A 20044-nucleotide genomic window follows, 5' to 3' on the forward strand; every position below is an offset into this window, starting at 1 on the left:
AACAAATGTGCTTTACACAATTGATGTGTGTATGGATTGGGATAACAGTTGTATGAGCCCCTAATAAAATGTTAAAAAAGAGAGAAAAAAACCCCAAAAAACCCTAAGAACCCTTAAAAAAAAAATCAGCAATTGAAAAGCCCATGGGGCACAAATCTACTCTGATGCTCAAGAGTCAAAATCAACCTGATGGTAAGCATTTTGTCCTGTTTTTAAAAAGCTATCCTTAAGAAAATGTTTTTAATTGCCCACTGCTCACTTGGGGCATTGGTTTTCTTGATAATACCATAACACGATAATGGTACTGCCATATCTTCATCCTTGGCCTTCTGCTCTGCTTTTCATCTATCATAGATATCATCAGGAAGTAAGGGATTATCAATGCGGCCCCCACAAATTCATACGGGTTTCTTTAGTGTGTTCCTTCTTTTTCCTTATTGGGACCATTTGCTCTAGTCCATTGTCCAGAGAAAATTAAAGTTTTAGTTCTTCCCAACCTCTAGAACTATATTTCCTCATCTACAAAAAGATGTCTTTAAATTTTTGAAATTTCCATGTTCTAAGTTTGTAAAGACTAGCATATATGTCTGTCCTTACCAGCGTATGACTAACTTCTCTTAAACCCCTAATGTTAGCCTAGGCTTCCTCCAACCGCCCCCACCCGCACGACCCCCACCAACCCCAAGGATGAGCCAATTGAGAAGCAGGCCTAAGAGTTCATTGAAAAGCTTTCCTTAGTAAATCAGAGTGGGATTCAGAAATGTTCTGGGGCTCTTGTACCTTAACTGAGAGGGATTGTGCTTTCAGGACACCCCTTTAAGTACTGCTTCTTTGGTAGTCCCGACCATGATGAGTGCTGGTCTTCTGCCCAGGTTCCTAATATTCTCTTCCATCCTCTCCTGCCTGACGAGCCAACACTGAGCTCAGTCTAGTTGGCTGAGGCTCGGACTTTTCTTAGTTTCTGCCAACTTTCTTGTTTCTGGTCTTTATATCGGGAACCATATGTAGATCTTTGGGTCAAAATTCTGGCTAAGAGGACGCCAAGAACACCTGCTTCCAAGAATGCCATGTTCTTCTCCTTGCCTTTACTCACTTACTGCCACCCTTTCCAACTCACGGTGACTCTAAAGGACAGAGTAGAACTGCCCCATGTGAGTTTCTGAGCTTGTAAATCTGTTCCAGAGTAGAAAACCTCATCATGCTGGCCCAGGCTGAACATGTATCCCCTATGACTGCAACCAAGCGCACACTAAGATCTTGAATTTTCAGCCCGGGTGTTTTCCCCTGCCCTGGGCCAGCCACTTTAGCAAAATCCTCACAGTAAATGCCCTTCACTTTGGCTACTACTGTTGCTTTGACAAATGAGTCCCTGTTAATGAGATTTAACCCTCGAGTAGACAGTCCTCTGATTAAATCGGCCACCCTCAAAGGACAGAATTGTTGGCAAGGCAAATGAAGAAATTTCCAGAATTTGAGCATTATCTCAATGGGGCTTTGTATGAAGATTTAATTTAGCCTTACTTCTGCCCCCCCAAATCTTGTATGTTTAATAGACTGCTTATTATTAAACTGATAGTCAAATCCTCCATTTCAGAATATAGATATTATCTTTCTACAAGGGTATATTTTTTTATATTCTCATTTTTAGATATCCAAAAAGGTATTTTAGCTTCATTTATTACAATAACAAGTATACTCAGGGGGACGGACCACAGAAAAGTGGGTGAAGGGAGACATCAGTCAATGTAAGACATGAAAAAATAATAATTTATAAATATCAAGAGCCCATGAGGGAGGGAAGGTGCAGGAGGAAGGGGGGAAAATGAGGAGCTGATACCAAGGGCTCAAGTAGAAAGAAAATGTTTTGAAAATGATGATGGCAACATATGCACAAATGTCCTTGACACAAAGGATATATGTATGGATTCTGATAAGAGCTGTATAAACCACCAATAAAATGATTAAAAAAAGAGAAAACTTTATAGAAAAACAAAACCCTACATACTCGAGTATAAGCCAACCCTAATATCATGCGAGGCACTTAATTTTACCACAAAAACTGCATTCAAAATGTGCTGGAAAAACTTGGCTTATACACGAGTATATATGGTATACTACTAATTAATACACACATCGAAGCCACAGAAAAATAGTCTCCTTGGATTTGTAACATCGAGAATTGCTTAAATCTCTACTTATATGGAGCTTTGATGGCAATGTGGGCTAAGCATTGGGCTGGATCAGCCTTTCAAACTCATCAGCCGTTCCCTGGGAGGAAGCTGCTGTGTCTTCTCCCGTGAAGAGTGACAGCCCCGGAAGCCTGTGAAGCAAACAGCTCTCCTCTCTCCTCTAGGTCACTGTGACTTGATGGCCGGGGGCTGTTCTGCACACTGATGAGTGCACTAGTTATCCACTCTTGCATCAAATATATGCCAAGAGGGGGAAATCAGCCGGTATCAAGTACAAAGATATTTTAAGAATTCAGATAATGACTTGTGTTAAATCAGTAATAAAAGGACTAAAGTTAGCTAATCTTATAAAGGCAAACAGCTAATTTATTTTTTATAATTTTCTAAACTACTAAGTCCTTATATTTGCAAATATTTACTCAAAGTCATTAGCTTAAACTCTCAGGCAAATTCTATCTATGGCTATGGGTCCAGCAGTATTTTTCCTGAGCCTAGTTCAGGACATTAGTGGACAAACTGGTGTTTTTTTTGGTTTTTTCCCCCACACTAAAATTCCATTTTAAACGCTCTGGTGGTGTTGTCAAGTAAGTGTGGGAGTGCTAACCACAAAGGCAGGTGTTCAAACCCACCGACTGCTCCTCTGGAGAAACCTGAGGTTATCTGATCCACAGATGCCCAGCCTCAGGCTCCTAAGAAGCAATGCTCATTTGCTCTGTAGGGTCAGCCTCAGTAGTGGGGCTTCTGTTGTATTCACTTTAGCAAAAAGCAACGTTTGGCTGGAGGTCGGCAAACTGCGGCTCTCAAGCCGTACATGGCTCTTTCAGTCTGTACCCATGGCTCTGAAGCAAAATTGAAAATTTCTAAAGGATATTATTCAGATAACGGTGATTTCATTTGTTTACATTTATAGCTCTCAGATCATTTTTAAATTGTTGTGAGGGACAGCTTTGGCTGATAGGAGCCCTGGTATCATCGTGTATTGCACTGCAAACCGCAAGTTCAGCAGATCCAAACCACCAGCCACTCCACGGGGCAAAGCTAAAGTTTTCTACTAACCTAAATAGTTACAGTTTCAGAACCCCCCAGAGGCAGTACTATCTGAGTCATAACTAACTGTATTTAAGGAATATATATATGAAGATCCTCTGTCAACACCAGACAAGCGACACTCACCCAAACTCCCTGACGTTGGGCCCACTCGGACTCGTAGAGACCTTATAGGACAGAGCAAAACTGCCCCCTTTGGATTTTGGAGGCTGGACATCACCGTGGGAGCAAAAGCCTCATCTTTCTCCGTACGTAGAGCAGCTAGTGGTTTCAAACTGGGTACCCTGTGATTAGCAGCCCAGTGACAACCCATTACACTAACCAAGGCTACTGAAAGGGACCAGTGGATCCCATGTCTGATTGTCCCAAGAAGTTGTTTTGCGTTGGGTTTTAACGGCTGTCCTGGCGGTGTCGTGGTTGAGTGTTGGGCTGTGATGTGCATGGTCAGCAGTTGGAAACCACCCGGCGGGAGAAAGACTGGGCTTTCTACTCCGGCAAATGGGAAACCCACAGAGTCGCTGTGAGTCAGTCAGCATTGACTCAACCGCAGTGAACTTGGCTTCGAAGTCAAGCCTCCGGCGTCCTTTTATGCCATCTACTCTAGAGAATGACAACCCCAACTCAAATTCAGCTTAAAATTTTCTAATTGAATCAGGGATTGGGAAATAGGATCATCCAGGCGTATAGCAGACAAGGGGGTGGGGGGTGCCCACTTGCCCTTGCAAAGCAAGGTTTCACAAGGCAGGAGCGAAGGCCCTGGTGCTCGCCGGAGACCGTGGCTTTAATAAAGGTTGGTTTTCTTCATGATCCGGAGAAACTCTTCCTCGTTCACTTCTCCATCTCCATCACGGTCGGCTTCGTCGATCATTTCCTGCAGCTCCTCGTCGGTGAGCGTTTCCCCCAGCTCGTTGGCCACGCGCTTGAGGTTTTTGAAGGAGATTTTGCCCGTTTCGTCATCATCGAAGAGCCTGAACGCCTTCAGGATTTCCTCTTTGGTGTCTTTCTCGGCCATCTTCTGGGTCATCACGGCCAGGAAGTCATTGAAGCTGATCTTCCCCGTGCCTTCCTTGTCCACCTCGGAGATCATTTTCTTTATCTCCTCCTTGCGGGGCTCAAAGCCCAGCGCCCTCATGGCCACCTTCAGCTCCTTCACGTCGATAGTCCCACTGCCGTCGGCATCGAAGAGATCAAACGCTTCCCGGACTTCCTGCTTCTGATCTTCCGTGAGCTCGGGCTTCGGGCCCAACTTCTTCCTCTGGCTGCCGGACGCCCCAGTGGACTTTTTGTAGCTGGACGCCATGCTCCCTCCGGGACGGTTGCTCAGGCAGCCCGCGCTCGAGCGCCCCCACGTGGCAGGCGCGCACCTGCACCCGCCACCGTCGCCCGCCTGCGCTGAGCATTCCCGGTTCCAGGGGTCGATGACCCACTTTCTGCCAGCTGATGCCTGCGCTGTGTGAACACCTGCTAGTAACCACCCTTGTCTTCCAAAATTCATTGGGACTGGCCTGGCCTTGTTCTTTATTTCTTTTTTCAAGTCCTTTGTTAACATCCGTAGAACCAACTCTTATATCCCTTTCTTTTCTCCTCAAAAGCGTCTTTCTTTTTGTCCCGTTAAGGGAAGACTCCCTTGTTTCCGGGAGGCAATTTTGAGCCCCAGCGTAGTCACAATAGCTCCTTCCATTTCCACTGCCAGCGTGTGAATTCTAGACCAGTCCTGATTGAGGAACAGTGCCACTGGATAGATAGCTACCATCAACTGGAGGCTGACTCATGGTGACTTTAATGACCAGCAAGATGAGATGCTTCCAGTCCTGCATCAGCGCCCCAACCACCAGCATGTTTGAGTCCATCATCGCAGTGATTGAAGGCCTCCCGTATCAGACCCGCACAGGCCCGCTAGTTCATCAAACAGGATGTCTTCCTCTGGGGACCGATCCCTTCGATGATGTGGCCTCATCCATTTTCTGCGGCTCTCCAAAAGGCATTCTTTGCATTATATGGGGGAGCAGACCCAGATCTTTCTCTTTAGTCTTAGTCTGGAAGCACTGCTGAAAACTGTCCAGAAGAGGTCACCCTGCTGGATTAAAAAAAATCCAGTGGCATTTTTCAATTGTGAATTAGGTGGGGATGTACATTTCAGATCATCAATAATCTTGTATTCAATAGTTTAAAGTACTCATCAAACTCCCCAATAGCTACCCCACTCCTTTTATTTCTTTTTTCTCTCTTGTGGATTATTATCTTTCCCTTCACGGAGTTAATACGGACCCTAAATCAACTCATTTTCCCTTGCTTACCCTCCCCTCTTTAGTAAACTCCAAGTCTGTTCCCTTTGGTCTGAAATGCTTTGTCTTCGGGGGTTTGTTTTGTTTTTCTTTATTATCGTGGTCTCAGACAATATTTGTTCTTTTGTGATTTTCTAATGTGACTCAACTTAACATTCTCCAGGTTGATTGGTGCCACAAGGCGCTTCCTGATTTCACCATTGGTTTTACATGATGCATAGTATTCCATTGTGTATGTACCAAAATGTCTTTATCCATTTTTCTACTGATGGGCATGAGGGTGGTTTTCATTGTCTTGCTATTGTGAACAGTGCTGGGATGAACATGGCTATGCTTATGTCTGTTTATGTTATTATTCTTACTCCTTAGGGTACATACCCAGCAGAGAGATTTCTGGATTGTATGGAATTTATTTTCCCAGTTGTTTGCGGTAGGGCCATATTGCTTTCCACAGTGGTCATGCATATTTACAGTTCTACCAGCACTGTGTGATGGTTCCAAGCGCTCCACACCTTTTCCAGTTTTGTTTTGTTTTGTTTTTATTTAATTTGGCTGCTAGGTGGTATCTCATCGTTGTTTTGATTTGCATCTCTCGAACGCTAGTGATCATGAGAATTTCTTCAAATGTTTGTTGGCTATTTGTATTTCATCTTTGGTGAATTGTCTGTTCATGTGCTCTGTCCATTTTTAATTGAGTTATTTGTATTTTTCTTATGGAGGTGTGGTTTTCTATAGATTTTTCTTTTAGATTTGCTCCATATTTCTTTATATGGTTGACACTGGAAGGCAAACTTTTGAAAAGCATTCTTGAAAGAGAAAGCACTTTCTTTCTCACTCAGTGACAACAGATGGCACGTTCCAGGGTTTTTGTTCATTTTTGTGTCCCTAACATCTAGATAACTCAGATGAACTAATATCTGTTGAATAAATGAATGACAATCTTAGTGTTAGGACCTAACACTAGTTGGCCCTAACGTACTTTCTGAATCATCAAAATGAAAAAGCAAATGAAACACCCAAAAGATTAGTGCATGCTTTAAAAATTATATATTTTAAAAATTAGTCATCAGGTAAAGGATACATGACATGCTTACTTAGCCATATCTCATTACATGTCTCTGAGGATAAATAACGTAGTAGACAGAGGCCTGGACACAAGATTTCTAAAGGCCAAGGAATCTTATGTGAGATCCTCTTTTACCTTTAAGCCTGATTGCTGACTCACCCAAACCCAAACCCACTGCCACTAGGTTGATTTTGACTAAATCCCTATGTAGGATTTCTGAGGTGGTAAATTGTACAGTCTGCTCTTTCTCCCATAGAATCTCTGATAGGTTTGAACTGCTGACCTTGAGGTTAGTAACCCAACACCTAACCCACAGTGTCACAAGGAATCCCTGTTGCAGATAGTATCAACTAGAAGTAGACGTTGGGAGGCAGACCCTTACGTAGCTGATTACTCTAGCAGCACAAATACTCTTGCCTCCTCTCATATCTACAAGCCTGAGGTGTAGCCCAAGTCCATGACTTACTAAATCTGTGGCCTTGGGAAAATCACTGAATCTCTATGGGGAAATGTGTTCCTTTATGTGTCATTTGCCTTGATTCTTTGGAAAGACAGCCTGCGAGGTTTCTCCCTATGACCTGAGCAGTTTTCATCTCCAGAGGGTTTGTGACTTTTGTCCAGTCAATTGACTTTTACTGGGTAAGCTGTAAACAATTTGCCGTTGAAAATTTTTTTCTGGTCCTGGGCTGCAACTTGTCCTGTGATTGATATTCGCCTTGGGGATTGGTCAATAGACTATGCAAATAAGATGACTATAGCCCAACTATTTAAATGAAGCATCTAGGTGCCCCACCTCGTATGCTGGCAGGAACCTTGCCTTGAAATTGACAAACAGCTAAATTCATCTAAGTTTTATAGCCAAGAAACAGGAAGGAGAAGGATGAGAAGAGAGAAGCAGCAGACAGAGAGGAGTCAAGGAATCTCCTAAAAGATCTGTAACATGGGCCGAAGATTGTAACACTGGAGATGGTGACAGATCTGGAAGAGAGAGGCCTGTGGCAGAGCCAACAGCAGGGTAGCCAAAGGCAGAGAGGCCTGTTCTTAAGGGGCTGAAAGGAGGCCTGTCCTGAAGGGAGCAAGAAGAACCAAGATAAGATCATCTGACCTCAGGGTGTTGAGAGGAGGTGGACTTAGGCAAGAGAAGCTAAGTGAGTTGTCCTGCATTGAAGCAGGGAGACTGCCTACATGCTTCCTGATGATGATCCTGAGTTGTTGTAGTTTGTTGATCTCCATCCCGAGTTATTCCCTGTTGCGTTCTTCATAAACCACGTAACTGTTTGTATGGTCTGTGATTTCTGTGTGGCTCTTGGAATGGATAATGGAGCCCAGCAGAGGGTGAGAGTGCCATGGGAGGAAAGGCAGCTGTCAAAATTGGTGGTTAAAAAAAAAAGAAAGAAAAGAAAAGGAGCGTAGAGGGATGTCCAACTTCCATCTCCCAGGGATCGGCTTTGGGTTGATCCTGGTTATTCTCCTCACTTGTCAGTCAAGTTCTGATGCTGACCCTACCACAAGCTCCAGACTCAGTTTAAGCGTCTGCAAAAGGTGTCAGAATGAAGCTTTCCAGTAGGACTGTGCTGTTTAAATGAGCTAATGAACATAAAAGCTAGAGGGGCAGCTCCCGAGTGGGGCCACAGAAGGCTGGGTAATTGTTAATTGAACCTCAGTTCCTCCCTGACATTGTACATTTCCTTTGACACCCACTCCTTTGCCCAGATTCAAGCCAAGCTATGATGTGTTGGGAAACACTGAAGGATAGAAGCTGCTTTATATAGAGCTACATTTGGGCCAAGCTCAGCTCAAAGCAAAACAGTTGTCATAGTTTCCAGATGTGTGCAATCAACAGTCGCAACAAAGGGCCACCAAGCGCTCCCTGAGTAGAAAACATCTCAGAGTCAGCTCTGTGTGCTGAGTTACTTTATGTTCATAATCTGCAATTTGGCTTTAAAAGGAAAGAGACACTTAATGGATCCTGCACCTAGCCTTGGGCTTGGTCCTCAAAATTATCATCCCACTTAACCCTTGCCATCATTTCCAAAAGTTGAGATTATAACCACAATGTAGTGTCATTGGGAGCATCAGGCATCTGGTTTTTCTTCTCTACACCTAACATTAAGTAAGTGTCTCACCTAGAAAGATTTAACAGGATTTATAGGATCTTCTAACAGCCGTTCAAAGAAAGAACAGTGTGCTTGAAATGTACATTGGCCGTTCAATTCTGCATTGCATCCCCTGCTTTCAACTCCACGGGTGAGCTAATGAAAAGCAGTTTGGGCAAAATGCCTTTGGTTGGCCTTTGTGAGCATCCATACAATGCATGTGAAAATCAGCTTCATTAGTTTAGAGTCACTTCTCAAGAGCTAACCAGACTAGCAGTAACTAGGAGGTTCTGGTTTTGTTTTCCCTTTAAAAATTAGTGTACTGTACTGTCCCAGGTAATACGCAAAATCTCGCATTGATTATCTGAGAGAGAGAGAGAGAGAGAGAGAGAGAGAGAGAGAGAGAGAGAGAGAGAGAGAGAGGAGATGGTTTAAGTCAGGCCATGGAAACTCAACGCTGGAAGGTGAGGGTGTGGGAAGAGGTGCTGGAATTCCACCACAGGGTCTGAGCAAGAGAAAGGACCCCTGCAGCGTGCTTATTCTTACTGTGTGGTTTTCCACTTGACTTCCAAGGCATGAAAGAGGGGAGGCTCAGGAGCCTTTTAAAATGTAACTTGCACTCAGCAGATTCAGCAAATTCCAGGTGCCATCCAAGGCAGTCAGGGTGCATAATAAAGTTGCTTTATTGCTGCCCGTTTACTTCCCAGCAAATGCAGAGCAGGAAAAAAATGCAAATGCCCGATGCTTCTCTTACACAAGCAGGACAAGTGTGCTGGGGTGACAGAGGGGGTACCCCCAAACCAACAACAGAGCCAAACTATGAATCCTTGGCTATGTGTAGCCATTTACAAGACACGGAGCAGCAGCACGTGTTTTATGATCCCAGTGTCTCTGGATGGGAATGTGAAGTCAAGTCCAGTGACTCAGCCTGAGCATTTTTGGGGCAAACACAGGAACAGACGTAACTGTCCAGCCAAGGGCTACAATTTCTTATTCCATGAACCGCAGAAATAAAAAAATACTCCTCTCAGTTACAAAAACAGACTAAGTTCTAGAAATGACTTTGCCCGAATCTCACACTGTTTCTCAAACGGTCCACCTAAGTACGACGAAGGGCAAAGGAGAGAACAAAACAATTCCCTGAGATGCAGGTAAGCTGTGGAAGAAGCCTGCAATAAGCATGAAATGTCCTCATCCTGTGTTTTATCTTTTTTTTTTTTTAAGTACCAGTTGCCCTCTGCTTCGTGTGGCACTTACTGGTTCTATCGCGCGGTTGAAGGCGCCCTGCTGGTGTGGTGGGTTACATATGGGACTGCTCACCGCAAGGTCAGCCATTCGACTCCACCAGCTTCTCCGTGGGAGAAAGATGAGGCGATCTCCATCCAGAAAGAGGTACAGCCTCGGAAACTTTAGGGAGAGTTCTACTCTGGCCTGTAGGGTCACTGTGAGTCAGAAGTGACTCGCGTCAGTGAGTTATTGTGGTCTGGGTCTTCCCAATTAACACCTCCTTACCTACTAACCAAAAAGCTGGAAGTTCAATCTAAAGACAGCTTGGAAGAACGGCCTTAGTGAGGATATAATGCATGTGAAAGTGGAGCACAGCTCTATCCTGACACACACAGATGGCTCACCTAATTGAGTTGCCATAAGTCGCAAATGGCTTGCGTTTTTGTTTGTTTGTGTGAATCCTGGTTTTAAATGACTGGCTGTGGAGTACATTGGATTCTCTCCTGGAAAATGCACATGGGCTTGTTTTATGTCTTTAAGTGTCTCCCAAGTACCAAAGTCACGGTCCTTTAAATCGGCTTCTCTGTACGTGAAAGAAGAATTGAAGTGTTCAAACAGTGGTGTTGGTAAAGCACACTGACGGCACCGGGTTGCCAGAAGGATGAACAAATCACTCAGAACAAAACAGATGGGTTTTAAAGGTCAAGGGGAAAATTCCCTTATCTTTGAGTTCACATTTTTCACGGACTTTTGGAAGTCCCCTTGTACATGCAAAGCGATCTCTGGAAGAGAGGATGGCGAGACTTGGACGTGCTTTCTTGGGATACGCCATCAGAAAACACCGGTTGCCAGAAGAGGACAGGGGCCACGCAAACAAAGGCAATCGTCACAGCCAACACACGCCACAGCCCTCGTGAAGATGACCTCGGGCTGGGCAACATTTCATTCTGTTTCTGCAGCTGAGTGCTGAGTCGGCAGCAGGAACAGCAACAACAACTACGTTGGACTAAACATGGGTATGGGACCTAGCGAAAGGGTTTCCTTTCCGTACCTAACCAATACCCTTCCACTTCCACATCACCTGAGTTTGCGAATTAAAGAAGGGAGAGGAAGGGAAGGAACATTAACGGGCATTTTGAACTTGAGAGGTGGGTGAAATGAAATGAACTCAATAGAGTAACTGCTGCTCCTCTTCTCTTCTCAAACCAGCCAGAGGTAGGTAAGCATTGCTTCGATGAACCAAGTCCCGCGAAGACACGATCTGTGTGGACATAAAGGGGAACATTGGGGAATTTGTCATCTGCCGCTTGTTCTACCCTGTAGGAGCAACAGTGTAGGCAGTCTGCAGAAGACTCCACCGGCACAGATCGCTAACAGAACAAACTTGTTGTTGATCTGTGCCAGCCAATTGGTTCTGACCCAAAGCAACCCTACATACGTACACCAGAAGGGACATTTCCTTTTGGATGACTTCCAGTTTTCCTAGATTCGCACATTGTACGTACCATTCCAAATGCTGATGGGTAATGGATATGTGCAGCCGTTGCTCTTCATTTTGAATTGTGTCACACGAGTCAACGAGAGTGCTGAGAGCTTTCTTCCATCCACCGCTCATGTATCGCTTTGTCTTTCTGGGGTGGCTTGCGTGTTGCTGTGATGCTGGAAGCTATTTGGTATCCCAACAGAGTCGCCCATGCTGGAGAGGTTTCTGTGGAGCTTCCAGACTAAGGCAGGCTAGGAAGAAGGAAGAAGAGGACCACTTCTGAAAAATTGGTTGCTGAAAATCTTATGAATAGCAAAGAATAGCGGGAAGCCTAAGAGAGGTGTAGTTGGCATTTCTAATCTTTCATAAACTGTATCAGAGCTCCTGGTGGTATAGTGGTTACTCATTGGGCTGCAATCCACATGGTCATCTGTTCAAAACCATCAGCAACTCCACGAGAGACAGATTGAGCTTTCTACTCCTATAAACAGTTATAGTTTCAGAAACCCACAGAGGTTCGCTATGAGTCAGGCATTGAAGCCATGGCAGTGAGAGTTTATTAGAGCTTAAATTCTGAGCACCAGATTTGCGGAAGGGTTGCAGAGGAAGCCCTAAATCCCTCTTGAGTCTCCATAGATCCATAGGATTCTTTCTGACCATTGACTGGCAATGTAAAAAGCTCTGCTCTCAGCCAGTGTGTTTGCTGCAACTCCCTTGGCCAGCCCAGAGAGGGGCTGTCTCACTCTCAGGAACATATCTGGGCATGCCTTTGATGGACACTGGGGACCTACGATCAAATGATCAGGGGTCATACTCTAACTAAGGTGGTTGGAACGTCCAGAAGCAATCTGTAAGTAATCATAGTTTGCAATCGTGTCTGTAATCCAATCCTGGTCCCTTTCCTGATTATGGAGTCCAGCTGAAATCGTGAGGAATTGATCTGCCATCAGCCATGATTTTGTGATGAATTTCCTTTGTGTTCATGCTTTGTCATTTAGCTGCTTGGTTGTGAATACTTTGGAAGCCATCATAGCCTCATGTCGATGACCTCCCTTATCCAGATGATTCTTTTGTTGTTGTCCTTGTCCAGTCTTTGTCTTGTCTACAACTTCTTAACAGGGTCTATATAAAATATATTTGAGCACAGATGCATAGAGATAACAACTGATGCAAGGATTTGTAGGGGATGTAGGGCAGGTAGTGGGAAAGATGGGGTGGGTGAGGGGATTTCGGGAGTAAACAGTGAAGGAGGTAGGGGGAGGGAGCACAAGAACTGAGCGAGATAACACAGCTCATAAAGATGATTTAATCCTGGGGTCAAAGAAAAAAAGAAAATGTTCTGAAATTGATTGTGTAATGATGAAACAATTCTTGACATGATTGAACGATGTGGATTATGTGTCAATAAATTGAAATATATGAATTTGAAGCTTTTTTCCCCCCTTTAACAAGACTGGACTGTTCATTACTCTTTGATTTACTCCCTTTCATTCCACAAGGACCCTGAAGTTTCAGCATCTAAACTGTACAGCACTGACTCGGCATCTGAACTGCACAGCATTTACCACTCACTAGAAGTTGAAAACTCAAAGGCTGACGGGGGTATTAGGTAACAAAGTTGAGCCAGTGGAGACATATAAGAGCCCATTTAGGGATTAGCAGTACAGTGGAGAAAAAGTGTTCTTTTTAAAGACATTGAATTTCAAATTGAAAAACAAAATAACCACAGGCCTAAGAAAACAGGTCTTCAGGCAGCAGTCAGGCAGTGGGCTGCCAGTGTTTCACCCGGTCCTTATGGAGGCTGCCCCCTCTGCAGCGCTCAAGCAGCCGGAACACGTCTCAGAGAACTGTGCTGCAGGAGACGAGCGCAGAAAGGAACAGACGGACGGAAAACGGAAGTCTAGCCTCACGTCTCGTCTTGCCTACTTCTGTTGTCATTATTAGCCGCTGCTTAGTAGCCGCCAGCTCCTGGTGACTCCATGCTCAACGGAATGAAATTCGTCATCATCCCTATGCTGTGTTTTGGATTCATCCTTTGTCGCCCACAGAGCCTTGCAATCCATGTTGTTGTTGTTGTTGCTGTTGTTGGGTGCCATGGAGTCACTTCTGACCCATCACACTTGTCTGCACAACAGAATGAAACGCTGCCCTGTCCTGCATCCTCCTCCCAATTATTCCTAGGTTTGACGCCAGAGTCGCAGCCGCTGTGTCAGTCCATCTTGTTGAGGGCCTTTCTCTTTGTCACCGCCCCTCAGCTTTTCCAAGCATGACGCCTTTCTCCAGGGACTGGCCTTTCCTGACAACATGTCCAAAATGTATAAAGGTGAAGTCTTGTCGTCCTTGCCGCTGACTGTACTTCTTCCAAGACAGATTTGTTTGTCCTTTTGCAGTCCCTGGCACTTGCAGTAGACCTCTCTAGCAGCATGATTCTGCAGGGCTCTGTAATCCATTATTCTTTCGTTGGTGGATTTTTGGAAGCAGACAAACAGACCTTTCTTCCTAGTCTAGTGTTAGTCTGGAAACTCTGCTGAACCCTGTTGAGCATCCTAGCAATCCTGAAGCTCCACTGACTGACAGGCGGTGACGACAGCTAACATGCCTGGACTGGGAATTGAACCCATGTCTTCTATATGGAAGAGATAAATACACCATGAACCATCACTGCCCACACCCCCGTTTCTTTAGCACCACATACGTATCTTCATTAGAGAGATGGGCCGTAGCACAAGAGGAGTACAGAGAAAAGAGAACTATTACAGGTGGTACAATTTGTTGGATTTTTGCCCCTGAAACAATGCAAAAAGAGCAAGCACTCACCCCACCATCCTTTTACACCAGGACGTCCCTCTTTGATGGCATAGAGACCCCTGTGAGTGACAGCGAAATTGAGGGACCTAGAACACCAGAGACCACCCCTGAGGTCCTGTGCAGGATGCAGCAAGGAAGACGAAGAGCTGGGGGCTGGAATCTTCTCCTTCATGCCCCGCAGGAGTCCTGTTTTCCAAAGTCCTGTCCCTAACTCATCGGGGGTTGGGAAACCAGAGGAAAATGACAGTATAATGAACAAGGAAATGGAAATCACTTATGAAGAAAAGTCTTGCATGAAAACAAATTCAGATAAGTCGATTTTGAATAAAAAAGTATCTCCCTAAAAAAAAAGCATCTTCCTGGTGAAATAAAGATACATTTGAAAATATGAAATGAATTACAGTTCTACTGCATTTCAAAGTTTAGCAGCAGTGTCAGCGAACAAAACATCAAAGGAAACCAACAGGTCATTTCAGCCTCTTCCAAAGCAGTAACTAGAAATTCCTTTATCAACAAGTAATCATCTTACAGTTCCCTCCTGCTAAGCCTTTAAACGGGAAAGGGGGTGCAATTAGGGCAGGAGGACATGGCGTCTCCTTCTTCCTTTTGCGCTGATAGCCTCCCCCCCGGAGGTTTTTCATTTAGATGTTGGTCATTGCTGGCCCTCCTGGTTTCCTTCATGTTCTGCCTTGACAAAGTTCTTTCAAAATTCCTTTGGGTTTTGGACCATTCTTATCTGAAATTCATGGTGTGTGTGTGTGTGTGTGTGTGTGTGTGTGTGTGTGTGTGTGTTTTCTCCTTTTGGCACCAGCCTAGGTTTCTTTTGCTCTGAATGCTACGCTTGGGACAAAGCTTAGAGTGGGAACTGGGTCATTTCTTTGTGGCATTGTTTTCAATTACATTTCATGCGAAGTGTTTGCCCACCAGGGTGATTTCAGGTCCCATTTCATTAGCGCTGGTCCATGGCTAGCTAATATTAAAGATCTCCACATTTCCTGAGAAGAGGTTTCATAGTAGCACTTTCAAAAATAATATTTTAAGGATATCAGATGGAAATTAAGGGTGTGGGGGTGGGGAGAAAGCAAATTAGTTCCCAAATAAAAACTCATGCATTAAACTTTTCTACCCAGTTGGGCTGTAAAATGGGGAAGTATGCCTCCTCCCACAGATCTGCCCTCTCTTTGTGAATTTATCAATCCTGAATATTTTAGACAGTGCAACTCCACCGGCTGAGCCTCAGAACAATGAGGCTCTACTCTCCTAAGGATTTACCAGCTCGGAACCCCCTGTAGGGAACATTAGGAGTCGGAATAAACTAGATGGTCTAGGGGAAACGATCATGCTCCGCATCAGCTTTCCATTGTGCTGAAAACAGTGAACATCATGATTTCCAAACATAGTTCAATTTTAGGGACTAAGGCCTAAACTTTATCCTTTATGCTATGGACACTACTCTCCAAGATAAAGATTTGCCATGGAACCCATAATATATAATACCGCCATTGATAGGTGCTAGTAAGTCAGTTCTGACTTAGTGACCTTACGTCCATCAGAACAAGACTTTGCTTGGTTTTGCACATTCTCACACTCATTGGTATGTTTGCGCCCACCGTTGAAGCCACCATACCAGTCCATCCCATTGAAGGTCTCCCTCTTTTTCAAGGACATTCTATGTTGCCAAACATGATGTCCATCTCCAGGTAGCATTTCCAAAGTGTGAAAGATGAAGATAAAAGCAAGAGCATTTTAAAAAACTTATTATTAATTGGGAGTTAATACATATATCATATCTTTCCACAGTTCAATCGTGTCAAGTAGAATTGTACAATTGCTACCACAGTTACATTCCAAACATTATTTTTCTTCCTGGACTCCCTGACATTGTCTCCCTTTTACCTCCTGACCAACCATGTACCCGCCCTCCCCAAACCCTTATTCCACTTACTGTCCCTAGAGGTTCATCAATCCCGGGTTTCATACACCGAAACACAGAAAAACATAACACTTTGAGAGGGTGACCTCCAATGACATAACATCTCTCAGATACACCCTAATATGGACAAACAAAAACACAGAAAATGTTGAAAACCAGATCAGGTCCACCATGCATCAGAGTGAAGATCACCTGACAAGGTTTTAACTGTTCAAGTCAGATCTATGCCTTTGATCTTCTATACTCATCACTCCCATGCTCTGTTTAGTAACCACTATCCTCCCCTCCCTCACTTGTTGGTAGAGGGAGTTCACTAGAGGCTTATTTCCTATGGCGTTCCCACAAATGAATCTTGGGCTCCCATTGTCATCTATAGCCTTCGGCAAACCAGAGTCTCACAATTTAGGTTCTGATACTAATCCTCCTTCAACTTCAGATTATATGGATTCCTATCCTTCAGTGACTGATGATGGTGTGCTTCATCTGTGTGACTTAGTTGACATCTCACTTAGATGACTGCTTGTTTGGAGACAAGCCTTTAAAACCCCAGATGCTATTTTATCTCATAGCTGGGCACCATCTAATTTCGTCACCACATTTTGCTATAGCACCCATAAACAACATCATTCTTGCTTTTAAGAGCATTCTAAAAAAAAAAAAAAAGAGAGCATTCTAGCTATACCTTTCTTTTAAAAAAAACAACATATTTGGGGGGACTTGTACAGCTCTTATGACAATCCATCCATCCATCCATCCATTGTGTCAAGCACATTTGTACATATGTTCCCATCATCATTTTCAAAACATTTTCTTTCTACTTGAGCCCTTGGTATCAGCTCAGTTTTCCCCATACCCCATCCTCCCTCCCTCATGAACCTTTGATAATTTATATATATATTTTTTTCATGTCTTACACTGACTGATGTCTCCCTTTACCCACTTTTCTGTTGTCCCTCCTCCTGGGAGAGGGTTATATATAGATCATTGTGATCGGTTCCCTCTTTTTCCCCCCACCTTCCCTTTACCCTCCTGGTATCACTACTCTCATTATTAGTCCTGAGGGGTTTCTCTGTCCTGGATTCCCTGTGTTGTGAGCTCTTATCTGTACCCATGTACATGCTCTGGTGGAGCCAGATTTGTAAGGTAGAATTAGGGTCATGACAGTGGGGGCATGCATTAAAGAACTGGAGGAAAGTTGTATGTTTCATTGGTGCTATACTGCACCCTGACTTGCTCATCTCTTCCTTGTGACCCTTCTGTGAGGGGATGTCCAATTGTCTACAGATGGGCTTTGGGTCTCCACTCCATGCTCCTCCTCATTCACATTGATGTGAATTTTTTGTTCTGGGTCTTTGATGCCTGCTGCCTCATCCCATTGACACCTCATGATCACACAGGTTGGTGTGCTTCTCCCACATGGGCTTTGTTGCTTCTCAGATAAATGGCCACTCATTTATCTTCAAGTCTTTAAGACCCCAGACACTCTATCTTTTGATAACCAGGAACCACCGACTTTCTTCACCACATTTGCTTATGTACCCATTTTGTATTCGGCGATCCTGTTGGGAAGGTGAGCATCACAGAATGCTGGTTTGCTAGAACAAAGTATTCTTGTGCTGAGGGAGTACTTGAGTAGAGGCCCAATTTCTGTCTGTTATTTTAAATACTTAACATATAAATATATGTACATAGATCTATTTCCCTATCCTTATATATAAATATATTTACATATGTACGTGCCTGTATTTAGACCTCTACAAATGTCCTTTGCCTCCTAATTCTTTTCTGTATTTCCTTTTACTTTCCTCTTGTCCCATTATCATGTTCAGCCTTCATTCGGGTTTCAGTCATTCCTTTTGGCTGGCTACATTGCCCTTGATCAAGCCCCACCAGGCATCCTATGCCCTCCTCACCATCTATTTTAGATCACTTGTTGTTCCTTTATCCCTGGGCTTGTTGCCACCCCATTTCCTTTCCCCCACCTCCTCCTATCCCATGTCCCCCTGGAGCCATTGGTCCCATTGTTTTCTCCTCTGGATTGTTTAGCCTGCCTATCTTATCTAGACAGACATGCAGAGACAAGACTAAGCACAAAAACAATGCTAAGCAAAGAACAACAAAAGAAAACAAAAAAACCCAAACAGCAACAACAGCAACAAAACCAATGACAAAAAAGGATTAGCTAGAGTTTTTAGCATCACCTCTTTAGCTGTTGGTTTAGCAGTAAAAAACCAATACCAGAAGTTCTTTGAAGAATAAGGGGTGAAAAAGTACTGAACATATATTATCGGTCCATATCAGTAAAAGAGCTTTATGGCTAAGAACATTTTCTAAACAGCAAAATGACTCCAAGATAAGAGCTCACTTTCTCTTCAACAAGAAGTGTGGCAGAATTAAAAAAGCAAAAACAAAACCAGTAGATATAGTCACAACAGAATATTACAAAGTAGGGAACATAAGAATCTAGACAATGTTATAGGTTCACCAGTATTCCATGAGGCTAGAAAACCTGGTTACTTTGAAAGCCCTAGTAAAATTCATTCTTGTTTATAAACCACCTATTTATCGTATGATCACACATTGAATCCCTTTCCCTACCCCGACACACACTGAAAAATCTTACATTCAGCCTTTAAGCATCCTGCATTTCTTTGCCAATCTTGTTCCAGTTGATTTAGGCGCGAGGCCTTGGTGTCTGACATGGTTTGATAGCTTTCACCAATTGCCGTCTGATACTCATTCTCTGCATGCTCTATGATTTTAATAAACTCCTTGGCAGTTTGGGCTTCATTTGAAACAGTTACTGGATCCCATACATCTTTATGACTAACCAGATGAACATTGCCATCTTCGTAACAGTGAACCTGAGTCTTAAGCACTCAGACCACTTGGGCCATAGGTGGTGTGATGGTGAACTTCCATTCTGATCTCCAACGACCATTCCAGAAGTTTTTAGGCTGAAACTGGTGGTTTCAATGCATGCAATGATCATCTGTTGCCCATCGAGAGCTTTAGCACGAACAGTATTGAAGCCTTTGGAATTATGATTTTTCACATAGGCCCTCGGAGCATGGTCACAGGATTCTCTCCAAGACTTTAGGCTTCCATCTATGTCCTCTGGTTGGGGGTCATGTGCTTCTTTATGTAAGTGATCAGATCTAAAGGAAATTTTGTTTGTTAGATCTAAAAATCTGCTACTACCCAGGTCACCGTGTTCTGTAATGAAGACCTCATCTTCATATCCTTCTATCTTCCTAGATGTGCACTGACCCATGTTATACTGGGCAAATGCATGTGCTGCCCCTTCCCTGAGGAGATTGTCATTATGAAGTAGTAGTTGGACATCACCAAACACTGTTAAATGCTCCAGGAGGTACATGAGTGATGCATTTAGCAGCTATGCATACCTTCTCCTCATCCAACACCCGATCCTCGAAGTCCGTCTTCTTGGGCTCCTGCCAATATGTCTTCCAAGATAGATTTTTCTGGAAGTTCATTACAACTCTGCCTGACTTATTCTGTCATCGATGGAGGCATCAATGAGGAGGACACAGAGCTAGTTCAGCGGTAGTGTAATGTTCATCTGAAATGAGGTGTCTAATTAGGAAGATGCTTTGTAAATACATAGATGGTAACATATGATCTATCTAAGTGCTCAGCGGCTAACTGAAAGTTGGTTGTTCCAACCACCCCAAAAGCGCCCTGGGAAAAATATGTGACAATATACTTCTGTAAAGATTACAGTCAAGATAATTGAGATTCTGCTGCCACATGGCGTCATCAGGAACCAAATTGACAACATCCTAGTCTCATGCAGTTTGGTACAGAGGTGATTTGTGCTCACAGAGACTTGCCTGCATCTGTGGCACAGTGGTTACACATTGGCCTGCTAACTACAAGATTAGCAGTT

The 20044-nt window shown here is 43.8% G+C and overlaps 1 protein-coding gene and 1 pseudogene across 1 annotated transcript; both read right to left on the minus strand.

The window, feature by feature from the left end:
* Positions 1–4017: 4017 nt before the first annotated feature.
* Positions 4018–4536, minus strand: CETN1 (centrin 1). Its single transcript, XM_004702892.2, has one exon. The coding sequence runs from the start codon at positions 4534–4536 to the stop codon at positions 4018–4020; it is 519 nt and encodes a 172-aa protein (XP_004702949.1).
* Positions 4537–18728: 14192 nt separating this feature from the next.
* On the minus strand, positions 18729–19631 carry LOC101652506 (annotated as a pseudogene).
* Between the last annotated feature and the right edge of the window lie 413 nt (positions 19632–20044).

This window comes from Echinops telfairi, unplaced genomic scaffold (assembly GCF_000313985.2).
Source record: "Echinops telfairi isolate 266 unplaced genomic scaffold, ASM31398v2 ScPeMD7_7400;HRSCAF=8409, whole genome shotgun sequence".
Taxonomy (NCBI): Eukaryota; Metazoa; Chordata; class Mammalia; order Afrosoricida; family Tenrecidae; genus Echinops; species Echinops telfairi.